The 27,960-nt window shown below is 42.4% G+C and overlaps 1 protein-coding gene across 5 annotated transcripts in view; it reads left to right on the top strand.

Annotated features, from left to right (window-relative positions):
- KCNAB1 (potassium channel, voltage gated subfamily A regulatory beta subunit 1) overlaps positions 1 to 27,960 on the top strand; it is a 387,202-nt gene that overhangs the window by 265,640 nt on the left and 93,602 nt on the right. For all 5 annotated transcript variants that reach the window (XM_012642894.1, XM_012642892.1, XM_012642891.1 and 2 more), the window contains exon 2: positions 11,415 to 11,458. In XM_012642894.1, coding sequence (XP_012498348.1) covers positions 11,415 to 11,458 — 44 coding nt within the window. The remainder of the gene's footprint in view (positions 1 to 11,414; positions 11,459 to 27,960) is intronic.

Here is a 27,960-nt window from a genome sequence, read left to right as displayed (position 1 = left end):
TGGGTATGTCTAACTTTATAAAAAGCCTTCAAACTGTTTTCCAAATTGGGCTGTACATCCCCCAGCAATGCATGAGGTTCCATTTGCTCTGCATCTTTGCCAGCACTTGGTGTTGTGTGTATGTTTGTTTGGTTGATTGGTTTTTGTCCTGGACTTTCTAAAAAGTATATAATGGTATCTCATAAGGTTTTTATTTTCCTAGTTTCTAATGATATTGAACTTTTTTTATATGCTTATTTGCCACCAAATGTCTTCTTTGGTAAAGTGTCTGTTTAATACTTTGGTCATTTTTTAACTGGATATTTGCAGATATTTTCTTCCAATATATAGTTTGTCTTTTCATTCTTTTAACAGTGTCTTTCACAGAACAAAACTCTTAAATTTTTATAAAGTCCAATTTTTAAATTTTTTATGGATCATCCTTTTGATGTCATATCTAAAAATGTTTGTTAAGCCCAAAGTCACACCGCTTTTCTCCCATCTATTTTTTCCTAGAAGTTTTATAGTTTTATATTTTATATTTAAGTCCATGACCCATTTAGAGTTAATTTTTGTATAATATGTAAAATTTATGTCAAGATCCTTTTTTCCTTTTTTTTTTTTTAATGTATTGACAATTCTTCCATTTAGTCCATCAATAATTGCTGGGAAAAAAATATCTTTTCTCCATTTAATTATCTTTGCACCTTTGTCAAAAATCAGTTGTCTATACCTCTGTGGGGCTATTTCTTTCATTTTTTTTTTTTAATTTCAGGATATTATGAGGGTACAAACATTTTGGTTACATTTTATGTCTTTGCCCCACCCAAGCGAGGGGTAGAGGCTTGCCCTTCCCCTCTACAATGCTCACCGTGTCCTTTAGTTGTGACTTTACCCCCCCAACCCCCAAATCCCTGGAGAATATTACTACCGTGTGAGCACCATAGTGTTAATCAGTTAGTGCCAATTTGATGGCGAGTACAAGTGGAGCCCATTCTTCCAATCTTGTGATATCTCACTTCAGATAATGGGCTCAAGTTCAATGGAGGAAAATATAACAGGTGCTAGATCACTGTCGTTTCTTATAATTGAGTAATATTCCATTGTATACATATACCAAATTTTAATAATTGTGGGGCTATTTCTGACCTGTCTGTTCTGTTCCATTTACTGTCTATTCTGTTCCATTTGTATATGCTTCATTCCTTTTGACAGCACAGCACTCTGTAGCTTTATACTAAATCTTAATATCAGATAGTATGAGTCTTCCAACTTTGTTCTTATTTTTCAAATTGTTTTGCATACTCTATTTCCTTCATCTTGCCATATCCGTTTTAAAATCACCTTATTGCTATCTATAAAACATTTTGGTAGTATTTGAATTGTGATTATATTTAATCCATAGATCAAATTGAGGGGAATTGACATCTTAACAATATTGAGTCATGCATTTCATGAATATGGTATGCCTCTTCATTTAATTAGATCCTTTTTCATTTCTTTCTAAATGTTTTTTTAGTTTTTAATATACAAAGGCTGGCCATATTTTGATAGACTTATAAATAAACATTTCATTTTGGGATTGCTATTATAAATAGTATTGTTCTTTTAAATTTCAAATTCCAAGAGGTCACTTATTGCTAGAAATACAATTGACTTTTACATGTAGACCTTATATCCTGCAACCTTGCTAAATTCACTTATTTGTTCTAGGAGATTTTTGTAGATTCTTTGGGATTTTTCTACATAGATAATCATGTCATCTGCAACAAGAGACAGTTTTATTTATTCCTTTTTAATCTACATACTTTTTTTCTTTTTCTTGCATTATGATGTTTAACAAGACAATTGAATTTTAATAGTCAATCTAAACATAAAGGAATTAATACTAAAATAGGCCAGGCATGGTGGTTCATGCCTGTAATCCTAGCACTCTGGGACACTGAGGCAGGAGGATCGCTTGAACTCAGGAGTTTGAGACCAGCCTGAGCAACAGCGAGACCCTGTCTCTTAAAAAAAAAAAAAAGAATTAATACTAAAATAATATCTAACTGTTGGGGTCCACATCAGGGAGTTAAGAAAGGCTTCTCAGACTTTGTCATTTGATCATTCATTTAGTCATTGAAATATTGACTTGTACCACCATGGTGCTAAGTGTTATGAGAAAGTCAAATATAAATCAGACTTGGATCCTACCATCAAGTACTTTGCAACTGAGGAAAGGTAACAAGACATGAATAATAGTTGCTACATACAAAGAAGAAGGCGATAGGCTGATCCAAGATAAACAGAGAGAGAAGACTGAATCTCGAGGGGGAAGAGCAGGTAGGGAGCCGCCAGTCACAAAGGTCTGACCTGGGGGTGGCTATGAAGAAGCCAGGGTGGAGGAGAGCGATGGTGCATAAGGAATCTGGCTCTTCAGGATTTGCTGACTGACTGTTGGTGGAGGCCAGAGGACGGGGAGAAGACCAAATATCAGAGTTTGAGCTCCATTGTTTTGGAGGGGGGACCCACAGACTAACATTCTGGATTTGAGGTATGCACTGAAGACTCAGATGAGGTGACTCACATGTGATTTAAAGTGCTGGACTGACTGGAACTAAACAGTAAGGTCAAAGGTGAACATACACTAGTCTGTGGTCATGATTCCCCCTTAAGCCCCAGTCCTAAGCTCTGAAGCTGTAAATACTTGGGGGCTGGGACTTGGCCCTCCCCTTGGAACAGTGGCCAGTTAACTGGAGAGGCAGGGGGACAAGAGGAAGGGAATAGACCGCATCCTGCTAAACATGTTCACAAGCTTTAGCCCCTTGTAGAATTAAAAGGAGTCCTAACACCAACATTAGTTGGAAGAAGAGTGAGAGGCCGCAATGTTTGCTGTGTTCCTTCACTGAAAGAGGGAACAGAAACTCACGTTACAGAGGAGGGAACCCATATAAGGTGAAATAAGGTGTCCATAGTTACCAGGAGCAGAGCTTGGATTCAAGCCTGTATTTGTCTAATAACAGCTTGTACTTGGAGAGGATTTACCATGTGCCAGGCACTATCTTAAATGCTTCAACTCTCACATTGAATTCTCACAACAACCCTATGAGGTAGTTTCTATTATTATCCCCACGTAACAGATGGGCACAGAGAGGTTCCATACATTCCCAAGGTTTCACTGATAGTATGTGATAGAGGCCCTTCTGCACTCCACTGCACTTCACCACTGCACTCGACTGCCCCGTGTCTTTCGGTAAACCACAGAGCCTCCCTAGCCACCAAGAGGGTCACAAGTGAGTAACAGTGCAGTCTCTAACCACAGCAAAGCAACGGCATGAGAGCACCCACGATGAGCCTCACTGAACACCTGCCATGCACGCAGCACTGTGCTAGGTGTTGGGACTATGCAGACACATTAGACTAAGTTCTGGCTGTAATGAATCTCAGTCTGAAGGAGAAACAACCTCATACACAGTAAGTACAATGTGTGCTGTGATATATGGCACCCTGATGGCACGCAGAGAAAACGGACATTAATTTTCTGCTCCCCTGTCAAGGAAAGTGAAAGGCAGACTAATGCATTATGGCTGAAAGAGTTTACTTTTGATTAAGTGCATATTTAAATATCACCCTCCCCCTCAGTCAGGCTCATTCCTCAGTCTCTGTCACGTTGCTGACTTCGCTTCCTAAAGAGAAAGCAAGAGATTTACCCACAGTGAACACAACTGAAAAGAGTGGAGCCTGGATCTCCTACCTCAGATGCTTTTTGGTTTATTTTGCCTTTAAAAACTCATTGCAGTGGAAACTAATCATGGCTTTCATTACAAAGTGGATGCCAGAAAAGGATTCATTTTGTGGAAAGAGCTCTTAAATATACAATATAAAATACACAGGATTTCAATTAAGTTGAAATACTAGTTCAAAATATTTGAAAACAAAATTTGTGGCCTAGTGATGCATGCACTTCTTTGTTAATGCATTAACAAGTTCTATCTAGGCGTGCGTTGAATACCACAACTTCCAAGTGGTAATGTGTGTAAATGGCAAGTCTTAATGATTTTTTGAGATCTCTGAAGTAACTGTGATGTGACAGAAGAATACCTGCAATTTCCATTGGTGGCAAAGTCACAAGTAACATGAATACTTTTGTGGTTTCTCACCTGTGTCAGAATTGAAGGAGATGCCAGCTTTCAGTTAAAATTTGGTGAAAAATAAAGATGTATTTTTTCCTGTCCAAGTCCCCAGACCCCCAAATTACAGGCCCTTGAGACAGAGGATCTAGATTCTTCTGATGTAAGACTCTGAGTTACTGATTTATAGCTTTTCTGATGCTTTGGATGCATGAGACAGAAAAGGCAATGAGTAGCTTTTGTTTAAGTGACAAGTAGACCCAAGTGGGCATTTCTCAAGCCCCACCTCCACAGAACATCCAAGTTTTTATGGTTATATCAACGCAATTTTATATCACATCTCCGTTTGCCCCCTCTGGTGACCATGGAGGCATGGTTCCAAATTCTTCAGACCCCCGTTATTTCTCCAAACTGTCTTTGCCAAAAAGTGCCACTTTCTTTTTTGCCTTCCTTATTAATCTTCATCCCTTCCTTCCCATTTTTCTAATGGCTCTAAAAAAATAACTTACAATTCACATGTAATAGATTCAGGATGTTTACAGTGTCTAATCACAAATTAACCTGGGCTGGACTCCAGCTGAAAGGATCATTAGGTCATGGAAGTGGGTCTTGCAAGTCACAGAGACAGCCTCCTGCCAGGTGCCATACCGCACCAGAACCCTACCAGATTCAGTGTTTGAGATAGCACTTTTCCTAAGAAACTGGGAAGGCGGAAAGCAACTAGCATTTATTGAACACTGAAATATGCTAGGACTGGTGCTGCATTTATATTTTCTCAACCACTAAAAAAAAGTAGCATGCTATTATTATCTCCATTCATGAATGAGGAAGAGACTTAAAAAGGCTAAGCAACCTGCCCAAGGTCACACACAGCTAGTGAACATCATTTCTGCACCTTCCCTCTCCTTGGCCCTCCTAGCCTGGTTTCTCATCCACAGCACACCTGAAATGGCTGCCACAGAAGTGTCAGCAATCCCCACATACCCGGACATAGAGTGTGTTCCTCCATCTGCCATGAGCTTGATCTCTCAGCAGCCTTCAACGTTGCTGCCTGCTCACTCCCAGTTGAAACCATCTCCTCCTTTGGTTTCTTCATGGACACTTTCCTGGTCTCTCCATATACCCTCCTTCTCACTCTCCTTTGCCAATGATGTTCCTCTCCACCACCTGTGGTGTTGCAGCTCCTCAAGGCCCCATCCTTAGCTCTCTTCTCAAACTGCACACTGTCTCCCTTGGTAGCTGACCCAGCCCAAGGCACCCATTGCCCTTGATACCCAGAAAACCCCTCTCCCTACTCCGAGCTCCAGGCAATTAACTTTGATGTTTCATGGGTATTTCAATTCCCACCTGCTCAAAGGTGATTCAAACCCTTCTGTTTCCCCAATGAACCCTACTTCTGTGAAAATCACCCCTCTTCACCCAGCTGCCCAAGTCAGAAACCTAAGAATGGCCCATTATTCCTTCTCTTGCACACTCATATTCCATCAAACACCAAGTCCTATAGATTTTACCTGCTGAGAATATCTGGAATCTTCCCCATCATGTCTACTTCACTAAATCTGATTTCAAGGTACCACCGTTTCTCATCAGGATTACCTGAGCAGCCTCTTAGCTCCTCTTCTTGACTCTCTTCAGTCCATTTCTCCTGCTTAAGTTTTTGAGCAGTCTTCCATTACTTCATGTTGAGCTCAAAATCCTTAACATAACCTGTAAGGTCCTATCTGATCTGGCTCCTACCACCCCCACTAGACTCATGTGAAGCCATTCTACCCTTTTCTCTCTCTTCCTCCATTGTCCTGAATTTCTTTCAGTTTTTCAATTACCCATGCTTCTTCAAGTCTCTGGGCCTTTGCACATGCTGTTCACTCTGCCTGGAATGCTAGTCCCTGCTTTTCCTTTGGATCCCAGTTTAAATGTCACTTCCCTAGAGAAGCTTTTCCTAACCACTCAGACTAGGTCAGCTTTCTCAACGTCCCAGTTTTACATTTAGAGCCTACTATCCTTTTATTTAGTATTATAATCAAACAATTAATTCACTATTTAATATGCCTCCCCTTCTATGACATAAGCTCAATGAGAACAGCAACTGTCTGCTACTCAGCCCATCCTCATAGCCTATTTCAAGGCCTGGTACATAGTTAAAATTTTGTACATCTTTTTTGAATAATTAATTATAGGAAAGTCTTTTTTTGTCATACTTCTTTAGACTTTTCTAGAATAATACAGATCAACAGGTGATTTTGTATGTCCAAAGAAAACAAATAATCTAGAATTGAGAATCCTCTTTAATGATGAGGTCCCTTAAAAAAAAAGAATCTACTTAGAATTTATAACTGACAAATGACTTAAACCTTTAAATCAAAGAATCTGAAAATATCTCATTCTACTTTGTTGCTATTTAAATAAAGGTAGGAATAAAACAAAGTTTCATTGTGTTACTTGTCAATGTCTGTCATCAAAATGCATGGCTAAACCATGTATGTGCCTGGTGTTTTCCCAATGAGTCATTATTCACTTACCTACAGTGATGAACAGTGAGTGCCTCATAAGCAAATGTTATAACTCTTTGTAGGCACCATCATGGCTGTCAAAATGGACATTCTCATGCAACCATCAAAACTATCAAAATTTGTCAAAACATGACAAATGAACATGCTTTCTGCTCTGGATTTTTTGAGAAAGGTTAAAGATACATTTCTTTGTGGGTTTTTTTTGTTTTGTTGTTGTTGTTGTTTGTTTGTTTTTTAAAGCTTACATCAGGGGAAACATACATTTCTTAAAAAAACAAACAAACAAACAAAAAAACACAGAAACCCCAAACCCCACATTTGACAAGTAACTTCTGGGTAAGACATGACACACAGCAGAGTGTGATTTAGAAGGATCAGAAAGATGTTGAAATAGAGTGAGATGGCAAAAGATGTCATTATCTGACCATGTGAAAACCAGGTCAAACCCAGCTTGTTTCTGCCAGCCTGACACAGCTGCTGGAGCCCATTACATATGCTTTCAGGCCTTTCCCATTGTGTCAACCTTTAAATCAAGGATTTTGTCCCCTGAATATTCTTCTTTCTTGGTCAAATTCAAGGCACATATTTTAGCTAGATACTCCTCTCTTCCCAGATGTTAAAAACTGTGAATAAAGTCTAAGATACATACATTCAGAAGCAAGCAATTTAAAACAACACATTCGGGCTACTAATCTTCTGCTTTTTCTTTTATTTCAGTATATCATGGGAGTACAAATGTTTAGGTTACGTATGTTGCCCTTACCCCCCCTCCCCCCCAAGTCAGAGCTTCAAGTGTGTCCATCCCCCAGATGGTGCGCATCGCACTCATTATGTATGCATATACTCATCCCCTCCTCCCCCTCTCCCCTGCCCAACGCCCAATAAATGTTATTCCTATATGTGCACTTAGGTGTTGATCAGTGAAACCAATTTGCTGGTGAGTACATGTGGTGCTGATTTTTCCATTCTTGGGATGCTTCACTTAGTAGAATGGGTTCCAGCTCTATCCAGGAAAATACAAGAGGTGCTATATCACCATTGTTTCTTATAGCTGAATAGTACTCCATGGTATACATATACCACATTTTATTAATTCACTCATGTATTGATGGGCTATAATCTTCTGCTTTTAACCTCTGATTTGAACATCAGAGTGGCCTATGACACTGCGCCAAAGAGACACTTGATTTTAGTTCTTACTACTCTGTTAGTGCCTTAAAAGCAGAAAGGGTCTGGTGGTTGTTCTATAAAATGAAACTAGGACTCACATTTGATGCCTCTTCCATGGAACTAACCATGTCCCTAAAATAAGTTCAGCTGTGTATTCGCTGAGTGGACAGACTGCCTTCAGAAAGAAAGGGGAAACACAACCTTTGAGTTCTCAAGAATCTATATCAATTCTCCAGATAACTCTTTACTGAAGCTTTAGAATTTAGGATTTCCAAAATTTGACTGAAAAAACTAAGTGTCCTTTCCATGCTCCCATATTGATGTCATTCATTTCTAATATTAGCAGCAGAGCAGTTTGGGTTCACCTGAGAAAGAGGAGCTTTTATTTTCAGTTGAACAGGAGCAGATACTAAAAATGAACATGGTGAGACTTCCTTCTGGTGTATCTGACACAGATAAAATAGGTAAACCTGTGCAGAGAAACTATGTTGAACCAAATGGGAAAGGAATTCAATCTAATTGGAATTTGATGTGCTTACAGAATTTTTATGTAGTCCCACTCATGTGAACACTGAGGAATTAAGAAATAAAATGAAATTATATAAAGTTGTTTTGTTGCACAGTGTCACATAAGATCATGAGATGTTCCTGAAAATTCCATATTGGTGAGATGAAGTTTCCAGAGTGTGTTATAGTCTAGCATGATTGGTAAACTTGGTCATTATTTGATGTTATAGCCACAAACAAGCTACTGAATGATACTTTTTAAACTCACTAGATCAAATGTGTGAAATATTTGGGCTCCTATTACACAACAGAGCTTAAGTGGATCACAGTACCTGGACAATTACCGCATCTCACTTAATATTGTGCAGACATGGATAGAGGTGGAGGAGGCAGAGGTGCCAATTCGTAATAACAGAAACGGTGTTGGGATTTCGTGGCCTGGATTGGAGGTTACTAGTTCCTCCTACCTTCTGTGTCTGCAAAGTGAGTGGCACCATCGTGTGTTAAAAGTGCTTTAAGTGGTGCAAGTCTCACAAAGAGACTTATATCTGGACCAAGTAAGGACAATGCACCTACAGACCCAGATATCTCTCATGCACAGAAAACGCCTCTCTCTTTAAAAATGGCCACCTGAATTTGGTAACCATTCTCTCTAGTAGAGGGTGAAGAGATTTAGAGAAAGAATTAAAGGAAATAAAGAGTTAAGGAAAACAAAAACACCAAACTCAAAGTGGAGACATAGCACCACTTTATCAATATTTGTCTGTAATTGAACTTTTCTTATATTTTAAAATATTCTAAGGCTTTCATTCCAGAAAAGCTGACCTGGGTGTTTAAACAGCCATGGCAAGAAAATGGGCCATAATTAGTACTTGCTACTCTGCAGTTTGTTTTTGCTGACAACTCTCAAGTTCGGTCTTCCAAACCAACAGCAGTGATCCTTATCTCCTTAAGTCACTGTCACAAGGAAGGTAGAGCAGGTCTCTCCATTGGTTATGTACCCAGTGACATACCTTGCCTTCTTTGTGTTTGTTAGGAAAACCTCTGGACTATAAAGCTTTAGCCTCAGAACTGTCTGGCATAGTGTTCTGCTCTGAGCCACTCCTCCCTGTTGTTTTCAAAAATCACTAAAAGATATTAAAATTAAAGAAAACCCCTATCTAGCTCTTTTTCCCCACGACACCCACAGAGTTGTGTAAACACAAGCCTGAGGGAGCCCCCACATCATGTGCTCCCAAAGATCTCCACGGTAGGAAATGCCCCACTGTGTCCCTCCCTGGACTCTAGGCTCCTTAAGGGTCTAAACCACACCTTATTCCTCCCTATATTGCCATGACCTTGTGCCTTGTCTGGAATATGGTTACCACTCAATTAATATTTACTGATTCATCAATGTTGAATGTCTCTCCCTGGAAGACTAAGTTATTCACTTTTTTTTTTTTTTGCTTGTTTGGTTTTGATTTGTTTTTAGTTTTTTTTTATTCTCCTCCCAACATAGCTTTTACTCCAGATTTCTATCCTTTAAAATTAGCAGATTTTAGACTACAAAGGAAGGTCTCTGGTTGCATATCTTATGGATGTCCAAGAAACTACTAAAAGATATTTTCTTATGAAAATTATTTTCACAGGAGAGATCCAATTATTTTTCTCCTACCGAGTAATTCAAAATATTTTTCACATGCATCTTTATGCAACAGTTTTCTTCCAGTTGGACATATCCATATTCATATCCATATTGAAAAATTTAATGCCACATCTGTGAGAGGGTGAGCAGAGGGCTGAGCAAAGTCAGAAGGCACCAGGAATCTTTATGCCTTGCATTTGTGCGCTGTGCAGCACTTGAGCATACGATCCCGTGTTCTGGCCCCACAGCATTGAAGCTAGCAAATGGCACAGGCATCAGCATCCGGCCTTACTAATGAAGAAATTGAACCCAAGAAAAAAGAGCAGTTTCCCCAAGGTCACCCAGCTGGTTTTGAGAATTTGTCAAAAACCCAGCTCTTTCAACTCTTTGCATTATGATGCTCTTTTGATGATGCTGTGAAATTAAATGTGTTGCTTAGGTGGCATTTTATAGACAACAATAATAAACAGAAGAAAGAAATATGATGCAAAAAGGAAAGTAGCAATCGCTAACTCTAAAGAAGCCAAAAATGATAACGAACTGAGGGAGAAACTGGGGAAGTTGAGCTGTGGAAAGTTTTATACGTATTAATTCATTGGGGGTGGAAACGAGAGAGGGAAGTTGTATTCTTATGGAGTGTCTCATCGGAGAATGAGGGACGCACTTTTCTGTGATGTTGCCATTATTTCAGCTTCGCCTCCTCACTTTGGCCCCCACGCTAACGCTGTAAGGAATCCTTCTCTAAGAGCGTGGTTTCTTCTCTGACAGAGGTTAGTCAGGAGACAGGAAAACAGGTCAAGTCCGGATCTCCACGGAGGCTTATAGGCAAGTGAAGAACACTAGAGCTCTTAGCTCTATCCCTATTTAGAAAGCAAAAATATATTTCTTTTCCTTGATAAACTTTTGGGAACGAAAACAGAGAAAAAAAAAAGAAACATTTTAAAATGATGATCTGAACTTCCTGTCATAGCTTTGTATAAAAAAATATATTTAACATAGTAAATAAAACCTAAAAGATCATTTTGTTTGTTCTTTTAATAATCCCCATCCGTTAGAAGTAATATTCTGTTTTAGCAATCAGTTTGTTAGTCAATAGGTCAAAAATATTTATTAGGGGTCTACTGTGAATCAGGCTCAGTTGATGAATAATGAATAACAGTTGGTGAACAAGATAAAGTTCCTTGCTCTCAAGGACCTCACATTCTAGAAGGAAAGAGGAAGCCAATAAATGTGTAAACAAACTAATAAAGAAGACAATTTGGGATTGAAAACTGTGTTTTATGAGGGACACTGTGTACTCATGCTGAGCCTGAGCAGATTTGAGCTTCCTAGTGCCCGAATGGCCATGAGAGGGAGACTGTTCCCGAGACCACAAGCCTGCGTCGGTAGCTCTGCCTCTACCACAACCGTTGTCAAAAATCATGGGAGATGGGAGATATAATATTCATAGTTACATGTGTATAGTTTCATCAGAGGAAGTGATGACCGTATGTTGGTTTCTTTTCATTCTAGGAATCTTGGAAAATCAGGACTCAGAGTTTCTTGCTTGGGTCTTGGTAAGTACTCAGGTGTCACCTGGGGGTGGGCTGGGAGGTGGGATGCTGGGGGGACACCAGGGGGTGATGGTGGTACAAGTCGGAGTCCACTGTCAGGTGAGGAGGAGACTTTCTGGCCAGCATTGCCCCACTTCTCCTTCTGAGCCTTTCCCTGCCTGGCTCGGCCCTCTCCCTCTCTAGTTCCAAGGAACCACTGTGCTCATGATGCCTTGTGGGGACCCATCAGCTAGAAAGTAACCTGATTCTAAAGCACACGTCAGAGGCAGGGTCTCACGTGCCACTCCCATTTAGCAAGTGTGAAGGACTGTGTGGCATGCACTTATATGCTCAGCTCACCTCCTCCTTCCATTCACCTGAATTTTTTTCTATCTATCCTTATTTTCCTTTTGCCTCATAAATTTTTCTATATTGTTATGCATTTTATGTATTTTATAATCTGACTTAACTACTTGGCAGGCAAAGTGAAATACATACACATGTATACATACATATATATAATTAATAAATAAAAATTGTTATGCCTTCCATAAAATGTAAATTTTTAAAGAAAACTAAGTAGAGTTGGCAATTCTAACAGCATAAAGATGAACCTGAAATGGTGAAATCTGAGTATGTGGCGTGGGGAGGCACGAGAGTTCCAGACATCCCTCAGACACGGGAAAAGGCAGCCTTGGCATTGAGACCATTCAGCACCAGCAGATGAATACTCAGCATGGTGACTGAGAAGGTAGTGAGAAATGGCCAGATTATGACTGTTTTGAAGGGAGAACCTGGAAGATTTTCTGTTGGATTCCATGTGGCATATGAGAGAAAAGAGAAAAGTCAAAGATGACTCTAGGGGTTTTTGCCTGAGCCACAGAAGGAATGGAGTTACTAGTAAATGAGATGAGGAAGAATGAGGGAGAAGAGATTTAGGGAGGGGTAAGATTGGGGGATTGATTTGGACATACTAAGTTTGAGATACGTATTAGGTACCCAAGAAAAGTTGTCAAATAGGCAAATGGATACATGAATCTCAAGTTGAAGAGAGAGCTGGGCTGGATATATAAACTTGGGAGTCATCAACGTGCAGATGTTGTTCAAGCTGTGATCCTGGATGAGAACACTAGGGCAGCAGTTTAGACAGTACAGAAACAGAGGCACACGGTTGTGACCTAGGAAAGCCAACATTAAGAAACTGGGGGACTGAGAACGAGCCAACAAAGAAAATGAAATTAAGTAGCCATAGGAAGAGATCAGGAGAGAGGGGAGTCCTGGGATCCAGGCAAAGCAAACATTTCAAAGCGGACGGAGCGATCCATCCTGTCAAGTGCTGCTCATGCATCAGGCAGGATGAGGGCCAAGCACTGACCATTGGGTTCAGCAACATGGAGTTGATGACTCCATGTTGAAAAGATGACTTTGAAAAGATCAATTTTTGTGGAGCGGTAGGGGCCAAAGCATAATTGGAACAGGCTCAAGGGAGAATGGAAAGAGACAAGCTGGTGGCTACTCTTTGATGACAACTGCTGTACAGAAAAGCAGAGAAACAGAGAGCACTGACAGGCAAGTGAGGTCAGAGAGGTTCTTGCATGTGGAAGAAATGCCAATATATTTACATGCTGATGAGGAAATCCTTTTGAGAAGAAAAAATGATGCAGGAGAAGGAGAGAGAAGAATATCTGGAATGATTTCTTGGGGACACAGAAGCACACAAGAGCACGTGACAGAAGACAGAGCACATGGGCTTTGAGGCTAGTAGGGGGATTGGTAGGGTGGCAGTGGTGGAGGTATCTTGTCAAAGTTCTATTTCTTTTATAGTCTCAGTGGAAATTGGAAGCAAGATCATCTGCTTTTAGCAAGGATGGGAAGGAAGTGTTGGAAGTTTGAGGAGAGAGAGCATGAGCAGGAGAGCAGGAGAGCAGAAGAGTGAGTCAACCCGGGGTAGGCATTGTGCTGGCCAGGCAGCATTAAGCAGCTGCTTCAGACTGGTGCTCATAAATTTGAAGTGAGACCATCTCCATGGTCAAGTGTTTTCTTCCAGGCATGTTTGGCTGTGCAGGTGTAGGTGAGCTTTTTATAAGATGAGTAGGAGACGGCAAAAAATCTGAGGGTTTATGTAAGGCAGTTATTGTAGTGGTGGACCTTGGCATTTAAACCAAGTAGGGAGGAAAATGAGGACCAGAGCCAGGAAAATGAGCCAAGTGCTGAAATGAGAAAGCTGAGGGACAGTGAGAAGCAGGTAGGATCAATGAATTGTACATCCCAGAGGAACCAAGGAATTGGTGAAGTAAGAACCTTAGAGACAGTGGTTAGAAGGATAGAAAGTGGTGGTTGGAAAGGGAGTGTTTGAAATAGAGGTTATGGAGGGGCTCTGTTATTGGTAGAGACAAAGTCTGGGGTGTGTCCATTGGGAGAGAGCGGCTGAGGTTGTACTGAAGATAAGATCAGTGGGGGAGACGAGGTTGAGAAACTGAGAGATGAAGGTACGGGGAATCATCATCTTTGGGGTCACTGAAATCACTAAAAATTATGGCAAAACTAATACGGAGAGGGTGACAATGAGACGGGAGCTAACATTTTCGTGGAATGAGAGGGAGTGACTAGGGGTGGGTGAGTGACTGCAACCTGGGGGGCCTGTCGGTGTGAGAGTCAAAGCTGGTGGGTTGGAGGGCTGCTTCAAAGACACCGAAAGCTATCAGTGTCAGAGTTTTTCTGGTTCTTCCTAACGATCTGACTTGGGAGGTAAAGGTGGTCATTGTTCACCATATGTCTAAGATAATTTGACGTTTGTTTACTTTAGTGGCTCTGATCTTGTTACTATTTACTTGTATGTGAAAGACCGTGGAGATTCATTATCAGAGATAGTCTGACCCTAATCTTTTTGAGAGTGTGCTTTATGGCAAATAACTATTTAGTATTTATTATTGAAAGAAACAACCTATTAATATAAATTAAGAGATATACATAGTGAAATATCATTTATCAACCAGTTATCTACAGGTATCTGTGGTGGAAAATAGTTTAGTCAATAAGTACATAGAACACTCAGCCGAAAGCCCTTAACAAATTCAAGTGCCCATGAAACGCCACTTATAAATGAGTCTCCAGAAGGAAGAGTCCAGACAACCGCAGGCAGTGGGTATGAGCTGCAGGCATTTTGGTGAACTTTGAGAGAGGCTTGATTTAGGAGCAGTAAGTCCTGATTTGAGCTTCAAGTTTTTCTAAGAGCCTGAACACTTGTGATAAGACACTGCACGAAAAAGAGGAGGAAACAAGGAAGTTCATGGGGCTGACTGGCTTCATTCGAAACAGGTAACAAAGCTTGACAGCTTGAATAAGTACTCTTTGAGAACTTTTCTGAGCTGCCTCTGTAAGCCAGAGGAGACAAGAAATTCATAGAAAGCAATAATGCACCAGCCTTAGAAAATTTGTCAGGCTCTACAGGTCGCAGTTGTCAAATGCAGGTGGAGCGAAGTTTACTGCTGTGGGCGTGGGGTGTCAGCTCAGTCGTGGCCCGCGCTCAACTGAGGCTTTGGAGATTAAGTATTAAAGCTTCCAGGCAATCAAAAGACTACAGATGCTTTTATTGAAATACTCTAAAGGTCATACTTAAAGCTAACAATTCTGACTTCCTTCTCTAGCAGAGAGGAAGCAACTGGGAATTCCTTTTGGTAAACAAAGAGCATGTGTAAATGAGAATAGAAAAGCAAAATAACTTTGAGGGTGAACTGACGATACATTGGAAGGAACACAGCTCTGCCAAGGAGAGAAATGGGAAAAAATTCAGTGCCCAGTCCCACCTGTGGGTTGCTGTAGCTGCTCTGTTCTGTAAATATACTGTCCACGACTGTCAAGACCTGAAGTCAAATAAACTAAAGGGAAAGGGGTAAACACTCCAGGGAGGGACCCAAACTCATCCCAGCCTATTAGGAGCTCGGACTGTCTTCTGAGAGAGTAAGAGTGGAATTTACATATTCATTCGTTCCCTCATTCATTTGTTCATTCTTTTAATTAATTAATTAATTTGTTTTGAGGCAGGTTCTCACTCTGTCGCCTGGGCTAGAGTGCAGTGGTGTGATCACAGTTCACTGCAACCTCAAATTCCTGGGCTCAAGCGATCCTCCCAGCTCAGCTTCCCAAGTAGCTGGGACTACAGGCGTGTATCACCATACCCAGCAAATTTTTTATTTTTATTTTCTGTAGAGACGGGATCTTGCTATGTTACCCAGGCTGGTCTTGAGCTCCTGGCCTCAAGTGATCCTTGCACCTCAGCCTCCCAGAGTGCTAGGATTACAGACTTTAGCCACCACATCTAGCCCATTTTTAATTCTTAGGCAAATATTTATGGAGGCAGGCATTGGTTACAAGGGGTACTAAGAGGAAACAGCATGGGCCCTGCCCTCAAATTGCTCAAAGTGCAGTGGGAGTTAGGCACGCAAAAACAACTGATAATATATTTGACAGATGCCATAGTGCCGTGTACAGGATGAATGAAGCATGAGAAAAGTCTCCTGGGAGATATGGGATAGCTTCACAGGGGCTGGGGGGATGCCACTTGACCTGAGACTTGAAGAGAGGAGACAAGTGGAGTGGGAGGGTAAAGAGCTCAAGACAAGGGAGAAACACAAGCAAGGGCCTGCAGGGAGATCCCATGGCAGGGAGGTACTTGGGGAAACCAGTCATATGCATAGAATATTATGAGTATGAGGTGTTGGGGAATAGCCAGAAATGAGTCCAGAAGGAAAGCTAGGCCCGATTATACGAACCCTTGTCTGCCTTGCTAAGGCATTTAGCTCAGATTCTCTAGGTCTCCAGTGTTCCTTCAAATCCTAGGGTCCCCAGGTCTCAGGAAGTGCTTGGGGGACAAGGACCTCTCTCCACCCTCCTCCTTCCATCTGCCACAATTTCCATCAAAGCAGATCTACTCTTTCCTCATAGTATACTTTTTTAAAAATAGACTTTATTTTTTAGAGCAATTTTAGGTTTGCAGCAAAACTGAGCAGAAACTATAGATTTCCCATATACCCCATGTCCCCACACACATACAACCTCTCCCATCAACATCCCCCACCGGAGTGGTACATTTGTTACGATTGATGAACCTACACTGACACATCATCATCACCCAAAGTCCATAGTTTACATTACAGTATACTCTGGATGTTGTTCATTCTATGGGTTTTGATAAATGTATAATGATGTGTCTATTGTATCATACAGAATGGTTTTGCTATCCTAAAAAGCCTCTATACTTGGCCTATTCGTCCCTCCCTCCCTCTAATCCCTGGAAATCACTAATCTTTTTACTGTCTCCATAGTTTTGCCTTTTTCACAATGTCATTAGTTGGAATCGTGTGATATGTAGCCTGTTCAGATTGGCTTCTTTCACTTAGCAATATGGATTTAAGGTTCTTCCATGTCTTTTTATGGCTTGATAGCTCATTTCTTTTTAGTGCTTCATATTACATTTTGGGGGAAAAAAATTTATCCTCTGTCAAAGAAAAAAAAGTTTTAAAACCTTGCTCTAGATTGTGAAAAACCATTAAAAAAACTTGGGTCAGGAGCAGGCCATGATCAAATGTGTTAGAAGTATTTTCTGGCAGCAATGTGAAGGCCAGATTAGAAGGCAAAGTGTTGAGACTGGAGACAGGGAAACTACTTAGGAGTTGATGATGAGGCAGTGGTATGAAAGATGTAGATGAAGGAGGTGATTATTGAGGGTGAAGAATAAACAGGTCTGGTGACCTTGGGATGCAGCATGGGAGGTCTTCCTAAATGGAGGAGGATGCCCAGGCTCCTGGATTGAATATGGAGGTGGATGAGCTGGAATGTCAGAGACAGCAAAAGCAGGAGGGAGCTGCAAGAGCAGACAGAGGAGGCGGGAGCATGGTTGGGGAGCGGTGACCAGACAGCCTGTGACCTTCCGGCTTCAGGCATCTGGAGAAAAGGGGAGTGCTGGCAAGACCTCTAGGCTGGAAATACAGACTCAGGAACTTCTCATGATGGTAAACCCATGGTTTTCATTGAGGTCAGCTGAAAACACAGAGGACTGAGCTGTTTGGACCGGTTTAGGACTTCTGCCCCAGGGAGTCTGCCAGACTGTGCTCCCTGAGAGCAGTGCCTGTCTGTTTTTCTACACCCCTGATGTACCTTTTGCAGATCACAGTCTCTGGCAAGTGGGAGGAGCTCAAAAATATTTGCTTTTGGGGTTTTTTGTTGTTTTTTTTTGTTTTATTTCAGCATATTATGGGGGTACAGATGTTTAGGCTACGTATGTTGCCCTTGCCCCCACCAAGTCCGAGTTTCAAATATGTCCATCCTTCGGGTGGTGCGCATTACACTCTTTGTGTGTGCGTCAAAAATATTTGTTGAATGAATAACTGGATAGATGATCAATTGCTAAGAAATGACAAAAAAGACCACAGGCTAATAGTGAGGATCCAGCTGAAATCAGAAATCCTGAATTGCTGAGGTTTAGCCAGCCCAGTTCTTTGGCTTTTTCCAGCAGTGCATCAATGAAGCCTTGGAAGTAAGGGGTAGGGAAGGGAGACAGAGAGAGGCCCAGAATCAGGGATTGTCCTAAAACAGGGTCAGGGACCAGGGAATCTATCACGTAGAGAGTGACATGGAGTCTAGGCTGGATTGGGTCCCAGAGCTATTTTGGCAGAGCTCTCACTCCTGCAGTGAGAAAGAGGCATCTGCCCACACTCTGAGTTGCTCCAAAAAGTCTCACATTAGGAGCAGAAGCTGGTCTGATTCATCCTGCAGGAGGTAAAACACAGCAGTGGGCAGCTCTCCTGCAGGTGCTTGAAATGGGATGACTTTACCCTGCACCATTCACTCTGCGATGGACGTGCTTCCTGGCAGGTAAGATGCCTGCACGAAAGAAAGCACGTCATGGTTAATTTTACGTGTTAACCTGTCTGGGCCATGGGATGCCTAGATATTTGGTCAAACTTTATTCTGGGTGTGTCCATGCAGGTGTTTTGGAATAAGATTAACATCTGAACCTACAGACTGAGTAAAGGCAACTGCCCTCCCTAATGTGGGTGGCCCTTGTCCTATCAGCTGAAAGCCTGAATAGAACAAAAAAGTTTACCCTCCTGTGAATAAGAGGAAACTTCTCCTGCCTGACTATTTTGAGCTAGGACATTGATCTTTTCTGGCCTTCAGACTCAAACTTAAACATCAGCTCTTCTTGGGTCTCAAGTCTACCAGCTTGCAGACTAGAGCTATCTCATCAGCTCCCCTGAGTCTATAGCTTGCCAACAGCAGATCTTGGGATTCTTAGCCTCTGTGATCACATGAACCAATTCCGTATAATGAGTCTGTGTGTATGTGTCTGTCTGTCCCTCTTTCTCCCTACACATACACATATACACCCTACTGGTTCTGTTTCTCTGGAGAACTCTGACTAACTTTGACAAGCCATTCTATGGATTTTTTTCAAAACATCACACAGGTGTATGTGGCAAGCCAAACAGCCAGGTATTTATAAGAAGCAATATAGGTAAGAAGATATGGAAAGCACAAATGAGGGATATGTGGTCACTAGGTCATTTTTCGGCTAAGCATATATTGAACTTAGTGTAAAATACCATCATCCCAAATGGAATTACTCCTGGGCTGTTCAAAGGTCAGGAGGGCATGATATGCAGACCTGATGGGGTTTGATCTGGATCTAAGCAGTGAAGAAGAGAAAGAACATGCCATGCCCTAGGAGCCCTGTTCTATAGAGCCTCGAGACTGTAATTCCTGGGCACTGCAAACTTACTCCACGGTAATGTTCTGTGTTCTTTTAGGCAGCCCTTTCATGCTTCATCCTTGAAAAAATAAAGTCATGAAGTAAAATATTTAACACCTTGAAGAACCTAGGCTCTGAAAAGGTGTTTCTTTTCAACTCTGGATGCACATTGGAATTACCTGTGGTGCTTTTAAAAATGCAGATAACCTGTCTCCATAGAGACCTTTTGAATAAGAGCCCCGGGTACATATGTTTTTAAAGGCTGCCCTGACAGTTCTGAGGCAGTGTAGGGTTGAAGCCGGTCATCGTCCTAACCAGATGGAAGGGGATGGAGAAATGTGTGAAGTGGAATCTGGTGAGCCAGGTGCCAGCAGCTGGGACTCTTACCTACTTGGGCGTGGCTGCGCCCAGATCTAGCCCCAGGAGGTGGCCTGAGGCATTTCCAGCTGGACTGGAGCCTCCAAAGGGGAGAATGTGACCTGCTCAGGGCTGGCCCGGGCCAGGCAGGCTGAACTGACCTCCCTGCTGCTCGGCTGCGGCCATCTGGATGTGGTCTTGCCTTATGCCCCTCGCTACCCAAGGGAACCTTCTAGAGCAAAAGCAGCAAATCTTATGAATAAACTGTGTGGGCTTCTTTTTAATGCGTTCGTATATGCAGAATGTACTCCTGGCTCATCTCCTTCTGCCTTAGATTTGCTCTCACTGTGCTAAATATTTTGACTCTAGGGGAGGACGACGTTAAATATTTAACATGGATGGTATTATTGTTGTGACACCCTTCATGGTCCCCATGCTTGTTGCTAAGTCCGATGTAAACTAGCCACTTCTCCTATTATAAGAACATAACAGCAACAATAATAAATATTTATAAAGTGCCTCTAAGATACTTGAGAGACGATTTTGAAGTGCAATTTCTTCCCTTAAAGAGTTTACCAATTTTACTGCGTAATGCAAACAGAATGCACCATCTTAAGATTAAAATACCCACAGAATGTAAATGGTGCATGAATATTAAACGTACAACAAGAGTATATTGTAGGCTTGTCACTCTTCCTGGAAAGTCTAACTTAGATACCATGATGCATACACATTAAAAATGGGCAGACATTGTATTTTTCCAAAGTTGTTTAAAAATATTTCTTCCTAATTTCCTATTTTCATGCATAAAATCTTTCTTAAGAATTGCTCACAACTTAGTTGCCCTCTGAATCACCAGGGGCTGCTGGCCATATGGCTTTGCCTTTGCTCGTGAGACTATTAGGAGTGAAGATACAGCTTAGGTGAGAGACTGGAAACCTGACATCCCACACATTGTCACAGTCAAGCCGTAGGGGAGAACTTGAGGAAAGAAAACAGAAGGGTCTGTACAGAGGGGTTTATTTAATAGCCCGTGCATGCAAACATCTTGGGTGCATGTGCACACACACTCCCCTCTCCCATCTCCCTCAGTGCAGCTGCAAAGGGATGAGCAGCCCTCATTCGCTAACCTGTAATTCAAAAATGAAACAAATGGCTGCAAAACCATCAGGTAGTGGGGGATAAAGTGTTCTTCTCAGGCCCAGATATGGACAATTTGTTGGAACTGATCATTTATAAACACGGTCTCACTAAAGATCATCACAATCATGAAAGGGAGAATTAGTTCTTGCAGTCACCAACTCCTTTGCAGGTGAGGAAAACAGGGTGAAAAGGAGAGGATATAGCTTGTCTGGGGCCAATGGTAGAAACAGCAGACCCCAATTTCCCACCTCTCAACCCCCATCCTCAGCGTCGTCCTAAAGAGAATGGCTGGACTAAACGTGCCCCCCTCTAGCTCTCACTGTCAGTGGTGTGGCGACCGTCAGGCTTGGCATGACTTTGGGTTGGCAGCTGGGTGAAAATGCCTTTACTCTACTTTTGAACTAGAAAATGTTAGAACCCGAATGACTCCTGGCATCCCTTCCCAGAGTTGACGAACAATGACCCATCAAAGCTCCACAGACAGAATGGGAGCCAGAATCCAGGTCTCTTGGTCCATGATCGGGTGTGCTTTCCCCATGAGAGATTTCAAAGTAAGAATGCAACTGAGCAGAGGCATTTGGTTTTTGTGTGGATGCCGTGAATGAAGATCCTAACTCCTACTTTTCCCTCCTTTGCATACTGCCCTAGAGATTTCCTGAGATCCACCATAGCTCCTGTACTCTAAGACGCAGCCTAAGGCTTATCTTGTGTATATACAAATCCATTCATATTATGTAACCGGAGTTTGCCCTGTGTGCTCTACATTTATATAAAGATTATTTTCCTAAATCCCATGCAGCATAAAAATCTAAGTGAAAGTTTCATAATTTCAATCAATAATGTAATTAAGCTTCTCTAAAAGTGAGGCAAAAAATTAGGAAATCATTTGGGGTGCCATCCTCCTGCAAGGTGGGGGCTGTGCCTCTGGTATGCCCAGGTGAAGAGAGTGGAGGGCCATAGGCAGCCACCTCCGGGAAGGTGGCATAGATGCCTGAGGGGTGACCCACTGTGGGTCAACTCACTGAAGGGGACTGTGTGGGCATTCATATGAATCCCTTAAGGGCCACAGCTGGATGAAGTTAAGAATAAAGTCCCAGTTCTTTTTAAGTCTATTGAATATGAACCAGAAAACTTCCAGAGTAAGTGAACAGAAAATCCAGCTGAAAGCAAAGCAAAAAAATCAGCTTCAGCAGAAACAGAAATGTCTAGGCTCACACAACAGAATTTCTAGACTCACAATGACAATGGGCCAATTTGGGTTGATCTGAGGATCAGACTGTGAGTTCTGCAAGCTCCAGGCTGTTTTCACTCTCAGGTTGCCCTCAGAGGGGCAAGATGGCTGCAGCAGCTCCAAGCTTCACATCCCGTTGGCTCTGGTTGGCTTATGTGTCCTTCCCTGAACCAGTCACTAAAGGACTTTAGTCAATCAAGAACCACCCCAATGCTGGGGAAGTGTGTAAATCCATCCAGACTGTACTCTGGCAGTAGGAAAAGGGCTCATTCTCAAAAGAAATTTAAAGAACTGTGACCTAAAGAGGCGGAATAGTGGCTGAGTGTAATAAACAGATGACCACCATGAAGAGTTAAGAAGAAAATATATTCCTGAATCCAGGAAACACTTCCCCCCTGATTTTAGCTTACTTGGGCCTTTTCTGTGTCATTGGTAGCCATGGTTGAAACCTAAAATCTTCCTGGCCTTCTCTGTGGCATGGGGTGTGCTCAGCGTTTGGTGGGTCAGTTCATGTTTACCTCCTGATATGCGAATTCGCCTAATCAACAAAATTTTCCTTTGCAGGGTGAATATATAGCTTTGCCTTCTCAATATGCTCTTTCCTTTACATGTTTTCAATAACCTTGAAGGATCAGTGAGACCTGAGGCTCATTTACAAATAAAAGCTTCATCCTAACATGTGGATGGTGAAAATATGCAAAGGAGGACCTCCATGAGCACGAAGCAGAAAATACCGGCAATGCTCATTTTGTATCTGACAACTAATTAAAATTAGAGGTGAAAGAGGCTGCCCAACATGTAATTATAGCAAATGGGTGATAAGGTAATGAGCAGTAGCTAAATTAGAGCTGACAATCTAACCATGGGGATTTTTTTAGGCTGAAGAGAAGGAAACAGGAAGAGAAAAGGACCTGACCTGCCTGTGTTAACTGTGACCTAGAACAAGCTTAGCTTTCTGCCGGACTTTGCTTCATTTTCCTTCTTACCCTGCAGTGCCCCTCCTTTCCAACACATTGCAGGGAGGGCTGGTTGGCTGTCCTGGCCCTGCTGATGGGTTTGCTGGCCCAGGTGCCACCTGAGTTTTAATGTGAACTCTTAGAGAGCAGAAACTGCAACTGACTCAGTCATGCCTGTAAAACATGGGACCTGGTACTCCTCTCGTTTCATCTGTGTGCTTACGGATTGCACAACGATGCGGCAGTGCCGGCGCCTGCCCTCACACGACCTGCGTGGGGGCCGGGGAGGCCTGGTCCTCTGGCTGGATCAGTCCTTAGGCTATGTGCCCCCAGAGGACACCCTGCATTTTTTACTTGTGTCTGCTGGCGATAACATTTTTAGTCTGACTTATTTCCCGCTGGAACATATGCCTAGATCAGAGAAGGTGCTCAATATACACTCATTCATGGAATGATGAATGAGTGAATGAATGAATGCAGTACCACATGATTAGTGCTCTGAGGGAAATATGAGGTGCTGTGGGAACACATACAAGGGCTGCCTATGCTAGAGTTAGGGGAGGTCATGGAGGGCTTCCTGGAGGAAGAGTACTAAAGGATGAGTAGGGCAGGAAGGAGCCAGGTCAAGGAGGAAAAAAGGAAAAGGGCAGTCAAACAACGTGTGCTAGAGGTGGAGAGGCAGAGAGATAGAGGTACAGGACATAGGAAAGGCACAGACGAGGAAGTGACCACCTCTTTCTGGGGAGTGGGAGAAAGTGCCGCCGGGAGCAGCCAGCTTGTGGACGAGTAGGAATCTGTCAGCTTGATAGGGGAAAGAAAGCCACGGGCATTTCTTTTTGTTGAGTTTCCTACTCACCCTTACTCAGGTGTTGGCTTGATTGTTACTTTCCTGACCATCCAAGTCTGGCCTAGAGGTTTCCTATAGGTTCCCGTCACAACCCCTCTTACCAGTATGTGGCCCTCTGGTTATAATTGTTTGAGTGTTTGTCTTTCTTTCCCACAGGACTGGGAGCTCCAGGAAATGGAGACCGTTATTACCATTTGCCATTTTGCCCCCACCATCTGGTGTGCTTCTGGGGGAATAATGGGAGCTCAATAAAGATTTTCTAAATGAATAGATAAATAAATGTCAGGAAAAGGAGAAGCATGGAAACCTAAATTAGCATGGTCTGGAGAGAGAATATGGCAGAGAGAATGACGAAAGACAACCTCAGGAAGGTTACAGAAAGCACTGAAGCCATGCAGCTTCAAGCTTGGAATTTGTCTATTGCGTGATCGGGAAACATTTAATTCTGGGAGTCACTTGGCCGGCTGCATTTTAGGAAGCTCATTCTGGTCACAGTGCAGTCGGCAAAGTGGACAGAGTTGGGAATAGAGGCAGGAGACTGTCTCAATGACACAGACATTCCCAATTTTACAGAACATTAAATGTAACAATATGTTAACTGCCCACGAACTGTAAGCCCATACTCTGAGCATATACAGACAGCCCATACAGAATACATGTCGTGGCAGTAGATTAATGAGGCCTGACCAAGTTAGCAAAGCCAGGTAAAGAAAATACAAAAGGAAATGTTTCTAAAAGCATGAAATAAAATATTAGAAAAAAGCCCTAATATAGGTGTCATCATAGTAAATTACAAAGTTTCCGAGACTGGGTGGAAAAGAACGCTAGTTCTGAGATATATTCTTTAAGGAAAAGGACAAAGATGAATAGAAAATAAAGAAATGGAAAAATAAGACTCAGACAAATGCAAAGAAAAAGGAAGCAGAGTTGGGATGTAAAATTAATACGAAATAAAGTAGAATTCAAGGCAAAGAAAAGACTGAATGGTGATAACTGACGGAGTCGGGTCGCTGAGACAAAGCAAGGAGGGGGTCCAGGGGCCGAGTGGAGAAATGAGCCACGGGTAGAAGAGGGGGCCCTAGTCCACAGTGGCGGAAAGAGGGGAGGAAAAGATGGTACTGCCTAAGTTTGTGTTCCCTCTGAAGCAGGCTCTGAGACAAGGATTTGAAGGTAAATAGCTTATTTAGAGATGGTCTTTAAAAATCACTAGAGGAGTGGAGATGTGAGATTAGAAAGGGGCGGCAACCAATAAAGGGTGTGTAATCAAGTCAGTGCTAGTGTGGGAACCAGAGCTGAAATTCCCTGGGGACCCCGGAGCCCCTGCAGAGTGCACACCCACCTGAGAGGGAGGGAGGTGGGCTGTTTATATAGGAGTCCTCGAGCAGCTCAAGGGGAAATGGGCCAGGCACTGATCATGTCTGCTATGGGTAGTGAGTAGATATCGTAGCAAGAAATAGAGGGGGTTACAGTTTGTCTTTTATTTTCTCTGTGAAGCGGAGGCTCTGTTATCTGCTAAGGTTAAAGGAGGGGAGGTAGGACCTGAGGTTGAAAAAAGCGGGGTGGGTTTGAAATGCACACATTGGAGGAAAATGATTAGGAAACAGAGGACTAGTGGGCTCTAAAGGGGATGAGCAGTCGGTGGAGAGAATTCACAATGTATCAGTCCCTGCAGTCGTTGATTTTCTCCAGCATAGCTGCTGTCCTGGTTATAGGTGATGAGCAGCGAGACAGCTGGATTCATCCAGATGTGGATTTTTGCCAGACAGGTGCAGTGAAAGGACAGTGAATCAATGGAGTTGAGAATGGGGCGAGAGAACCTTCTAAATGGTGAGAATCATCATCTAGCCATCCTGGCCTTCCTGGCAAAGGAAGGAATTGAAGACAGAGAATATTAATAAACAGACCGGAAGAAGGGAAAGAGTTTGAAGTCAGAGTGTGTGGGGAAGGTAACTGTGCAAAATCTGCAAGTGTGAGAGATCATAGCACGTGGGGCTAATGCCCAGAACTTTCATGCATGTCTTTGAAAGATGAATAAGGCACACCTCCACCCCAGTTCTCATGTGTGCATGTTCACTTCTGTTTGTCATAGCAGCTTTGCGGTCTTCTGATATTTCCATCCCATTAACGTTTTCTTCTGTTCCATCTAATAGTCAATGCCTGTCTTACGTATGTTTTTTTAATTGAGATTTATACTTGGGAGTTTGCAATATCAAGAGTGTCTTAAATGCATGTAGCTTCTATACTTAAGAAGGATTGGCATTTTATTCAGAAGGATTCATGGCTGCTGTGTGGCTACTCCAATTGACCCACTGGAGCCACATGAAGGAGACAGTGGATTTTCAACTGCCTCTGCTAAGAGAGAGGTACAGCGACACAGAAAATTAACATGCACTTATGTTCGTCTTTGGAATGCATTTTTGTATTTCTGTTTGAATATGGGTGCCACTGTATGAAAACATGTTAGTGGAAAATCAAGTCATCCAGAGTGAATAAGATATGCAGGAACAATATAATGATCTAGTGGCCCATCTCCAAGTAGGTTTCAGTTAAGCTTTTAGATCTTCATAATGAATTAATCATTACATGGCACCACTGGGAGAAATTCTGCCCTGACCCCATCAAACTGATGCATCTCACTTGCATCCTACTCGGGCAGGATTTGTAGCCCTTGTAATCTTGTCCCAGAAAACAAGACCAATGATGTTCTTTTTTATTCCACCCTTTTTTATTTCCACTAAGCTACTTTTGCTATAGTCATTTACTGCTACTAGGATTTTGCAGAAGGTTAATAGTACTAATAAAATGAAGAGCAAAGCACCAAAGGGAGAATCTTGAAGGAATCTTCTGAAACCCTTTATTGCACTGGGGCTAATGACCGTGCAAGAGGCGTAACCTTCCCTGCTGCATTGTTCTTCACGCTCTGAGCCGGTACTTACTGCCTCTCTTCTTAGCACTCCAAGGCTTTCTGCTGTACTGGGAGTGTGTAGAGGGATTGAGTCCATTCCTATGACATCCCAATCCACTGCTTAGAACAGCTGTCAACTCTGGGTGTCATTAAGGTCATATGGGAAGATTTTTAAAAATACCTATGCCAGGACCTTTTGTCAGACCAACTAACCCAGAATCTCTGGGATGGGGCCGTGCATCAGATGGGTCCTACTAATTGGGCCGCAGCTGAGGATGTCTGGCCTGGACAAGGAGCTCCAAACTCTGGCTTCCTATGCAGCTGAAGAGGCAGCCTGGCTCCCACCCGAGTTACTTGCTCATCAGATGGCTGAGCCAACCCTGAAAGCTTTGAGCACCTGAGAGCAATTTCACTGCCCAGGCAGCGTTCAGGAGGCCTGGCCAGAGAGCAGGGTGGATGCCACTTCTGGAGACCAATGCAAGAAGCAAGTGGCAGGTGGGGCGATTGCTTTTCATTTGGCTTTTTTAGTCTCCAATTAAAATTCAGAATTTTACAGCATTTTTGAACGTTTTAGTCTGTTCGTCACTCTCCATATGTAACTTCACAATAATCCATAATAAATAATAAATTTTCCTGGGCTTTGTTAAGATGGGCACACGTTGGAATTGATACATTCCAATGTTGACTTTGGCTTTCACTAGAAAAGTCATTTATCTTCTTACAGAATGTCTGCTGCTTCAAATATTGTCTCTTTGGAGAAAAAAAGGAAGAAAGGAAAGTAGCATATAGGAAGCACCTGTTATATGCTTAGTGCTATACTAGACACTAACACACACTGCTGAAGTCATTCAGACTGTCTGCTGCTTTTTTTTTTTTTTCTAAGACAGAGTCTCACTCTGTTGCCTGAGCTAGCATGCTGTGGTGTCATCCTAGCTCACAGCAACCTCAAACTCCTGGGCTCAAGCAATCCTCCTGCCTCAGCCTCCTGAGTAGCTGGGACTACAGGCATGTTCCACCATGCCTGGCTAGTTTTTTCTATGTATTTTTAGTTGTCCAATTAATTTCTTTCTATTTTTAGTAGAGACAGGATCTCGCTCTTGCTCAGGCTAGTCTCGAACTCCTGAGCTCAAACAATCCACCCGCCTCGGCCTCCCAGAGAGCTAGGATTACAGGCATGAGCCACTGCGCCCAGCCCATTCAGACTGTCTGGACTCACATCCTGGCTCAGTCACTTACCAGAAAATAAACTCAATCGCAGAGAGGGGGTGAGTTTTAAGTGAGGTAATGTCTACCAAGTATGTGCCACACAATGTAAGGTCTCAAAAAAGTATGAGTTG

Source organism: Propithecus coquereli, unplaced genomic scaffold (assembly GCF_000956105.1).
Source record: "Propithecus coquereli isolate 6110/MARCELLA unplaced genomic scaffold, Pcoq_1.0 Scaffold19, whole genome shotgun sequence".
Taxonomy (NCBI): domain Eukaryota; kingdom Metazoa; phylum Chordata; class Mammalia; order Primates; family Indriidae; genus Propithecus; species Propithecus coquereli.
Note: the sequence above shows the minus strand (reverse complement) of the source record. Positions and strands in the feature narration are given on the sequence as shown.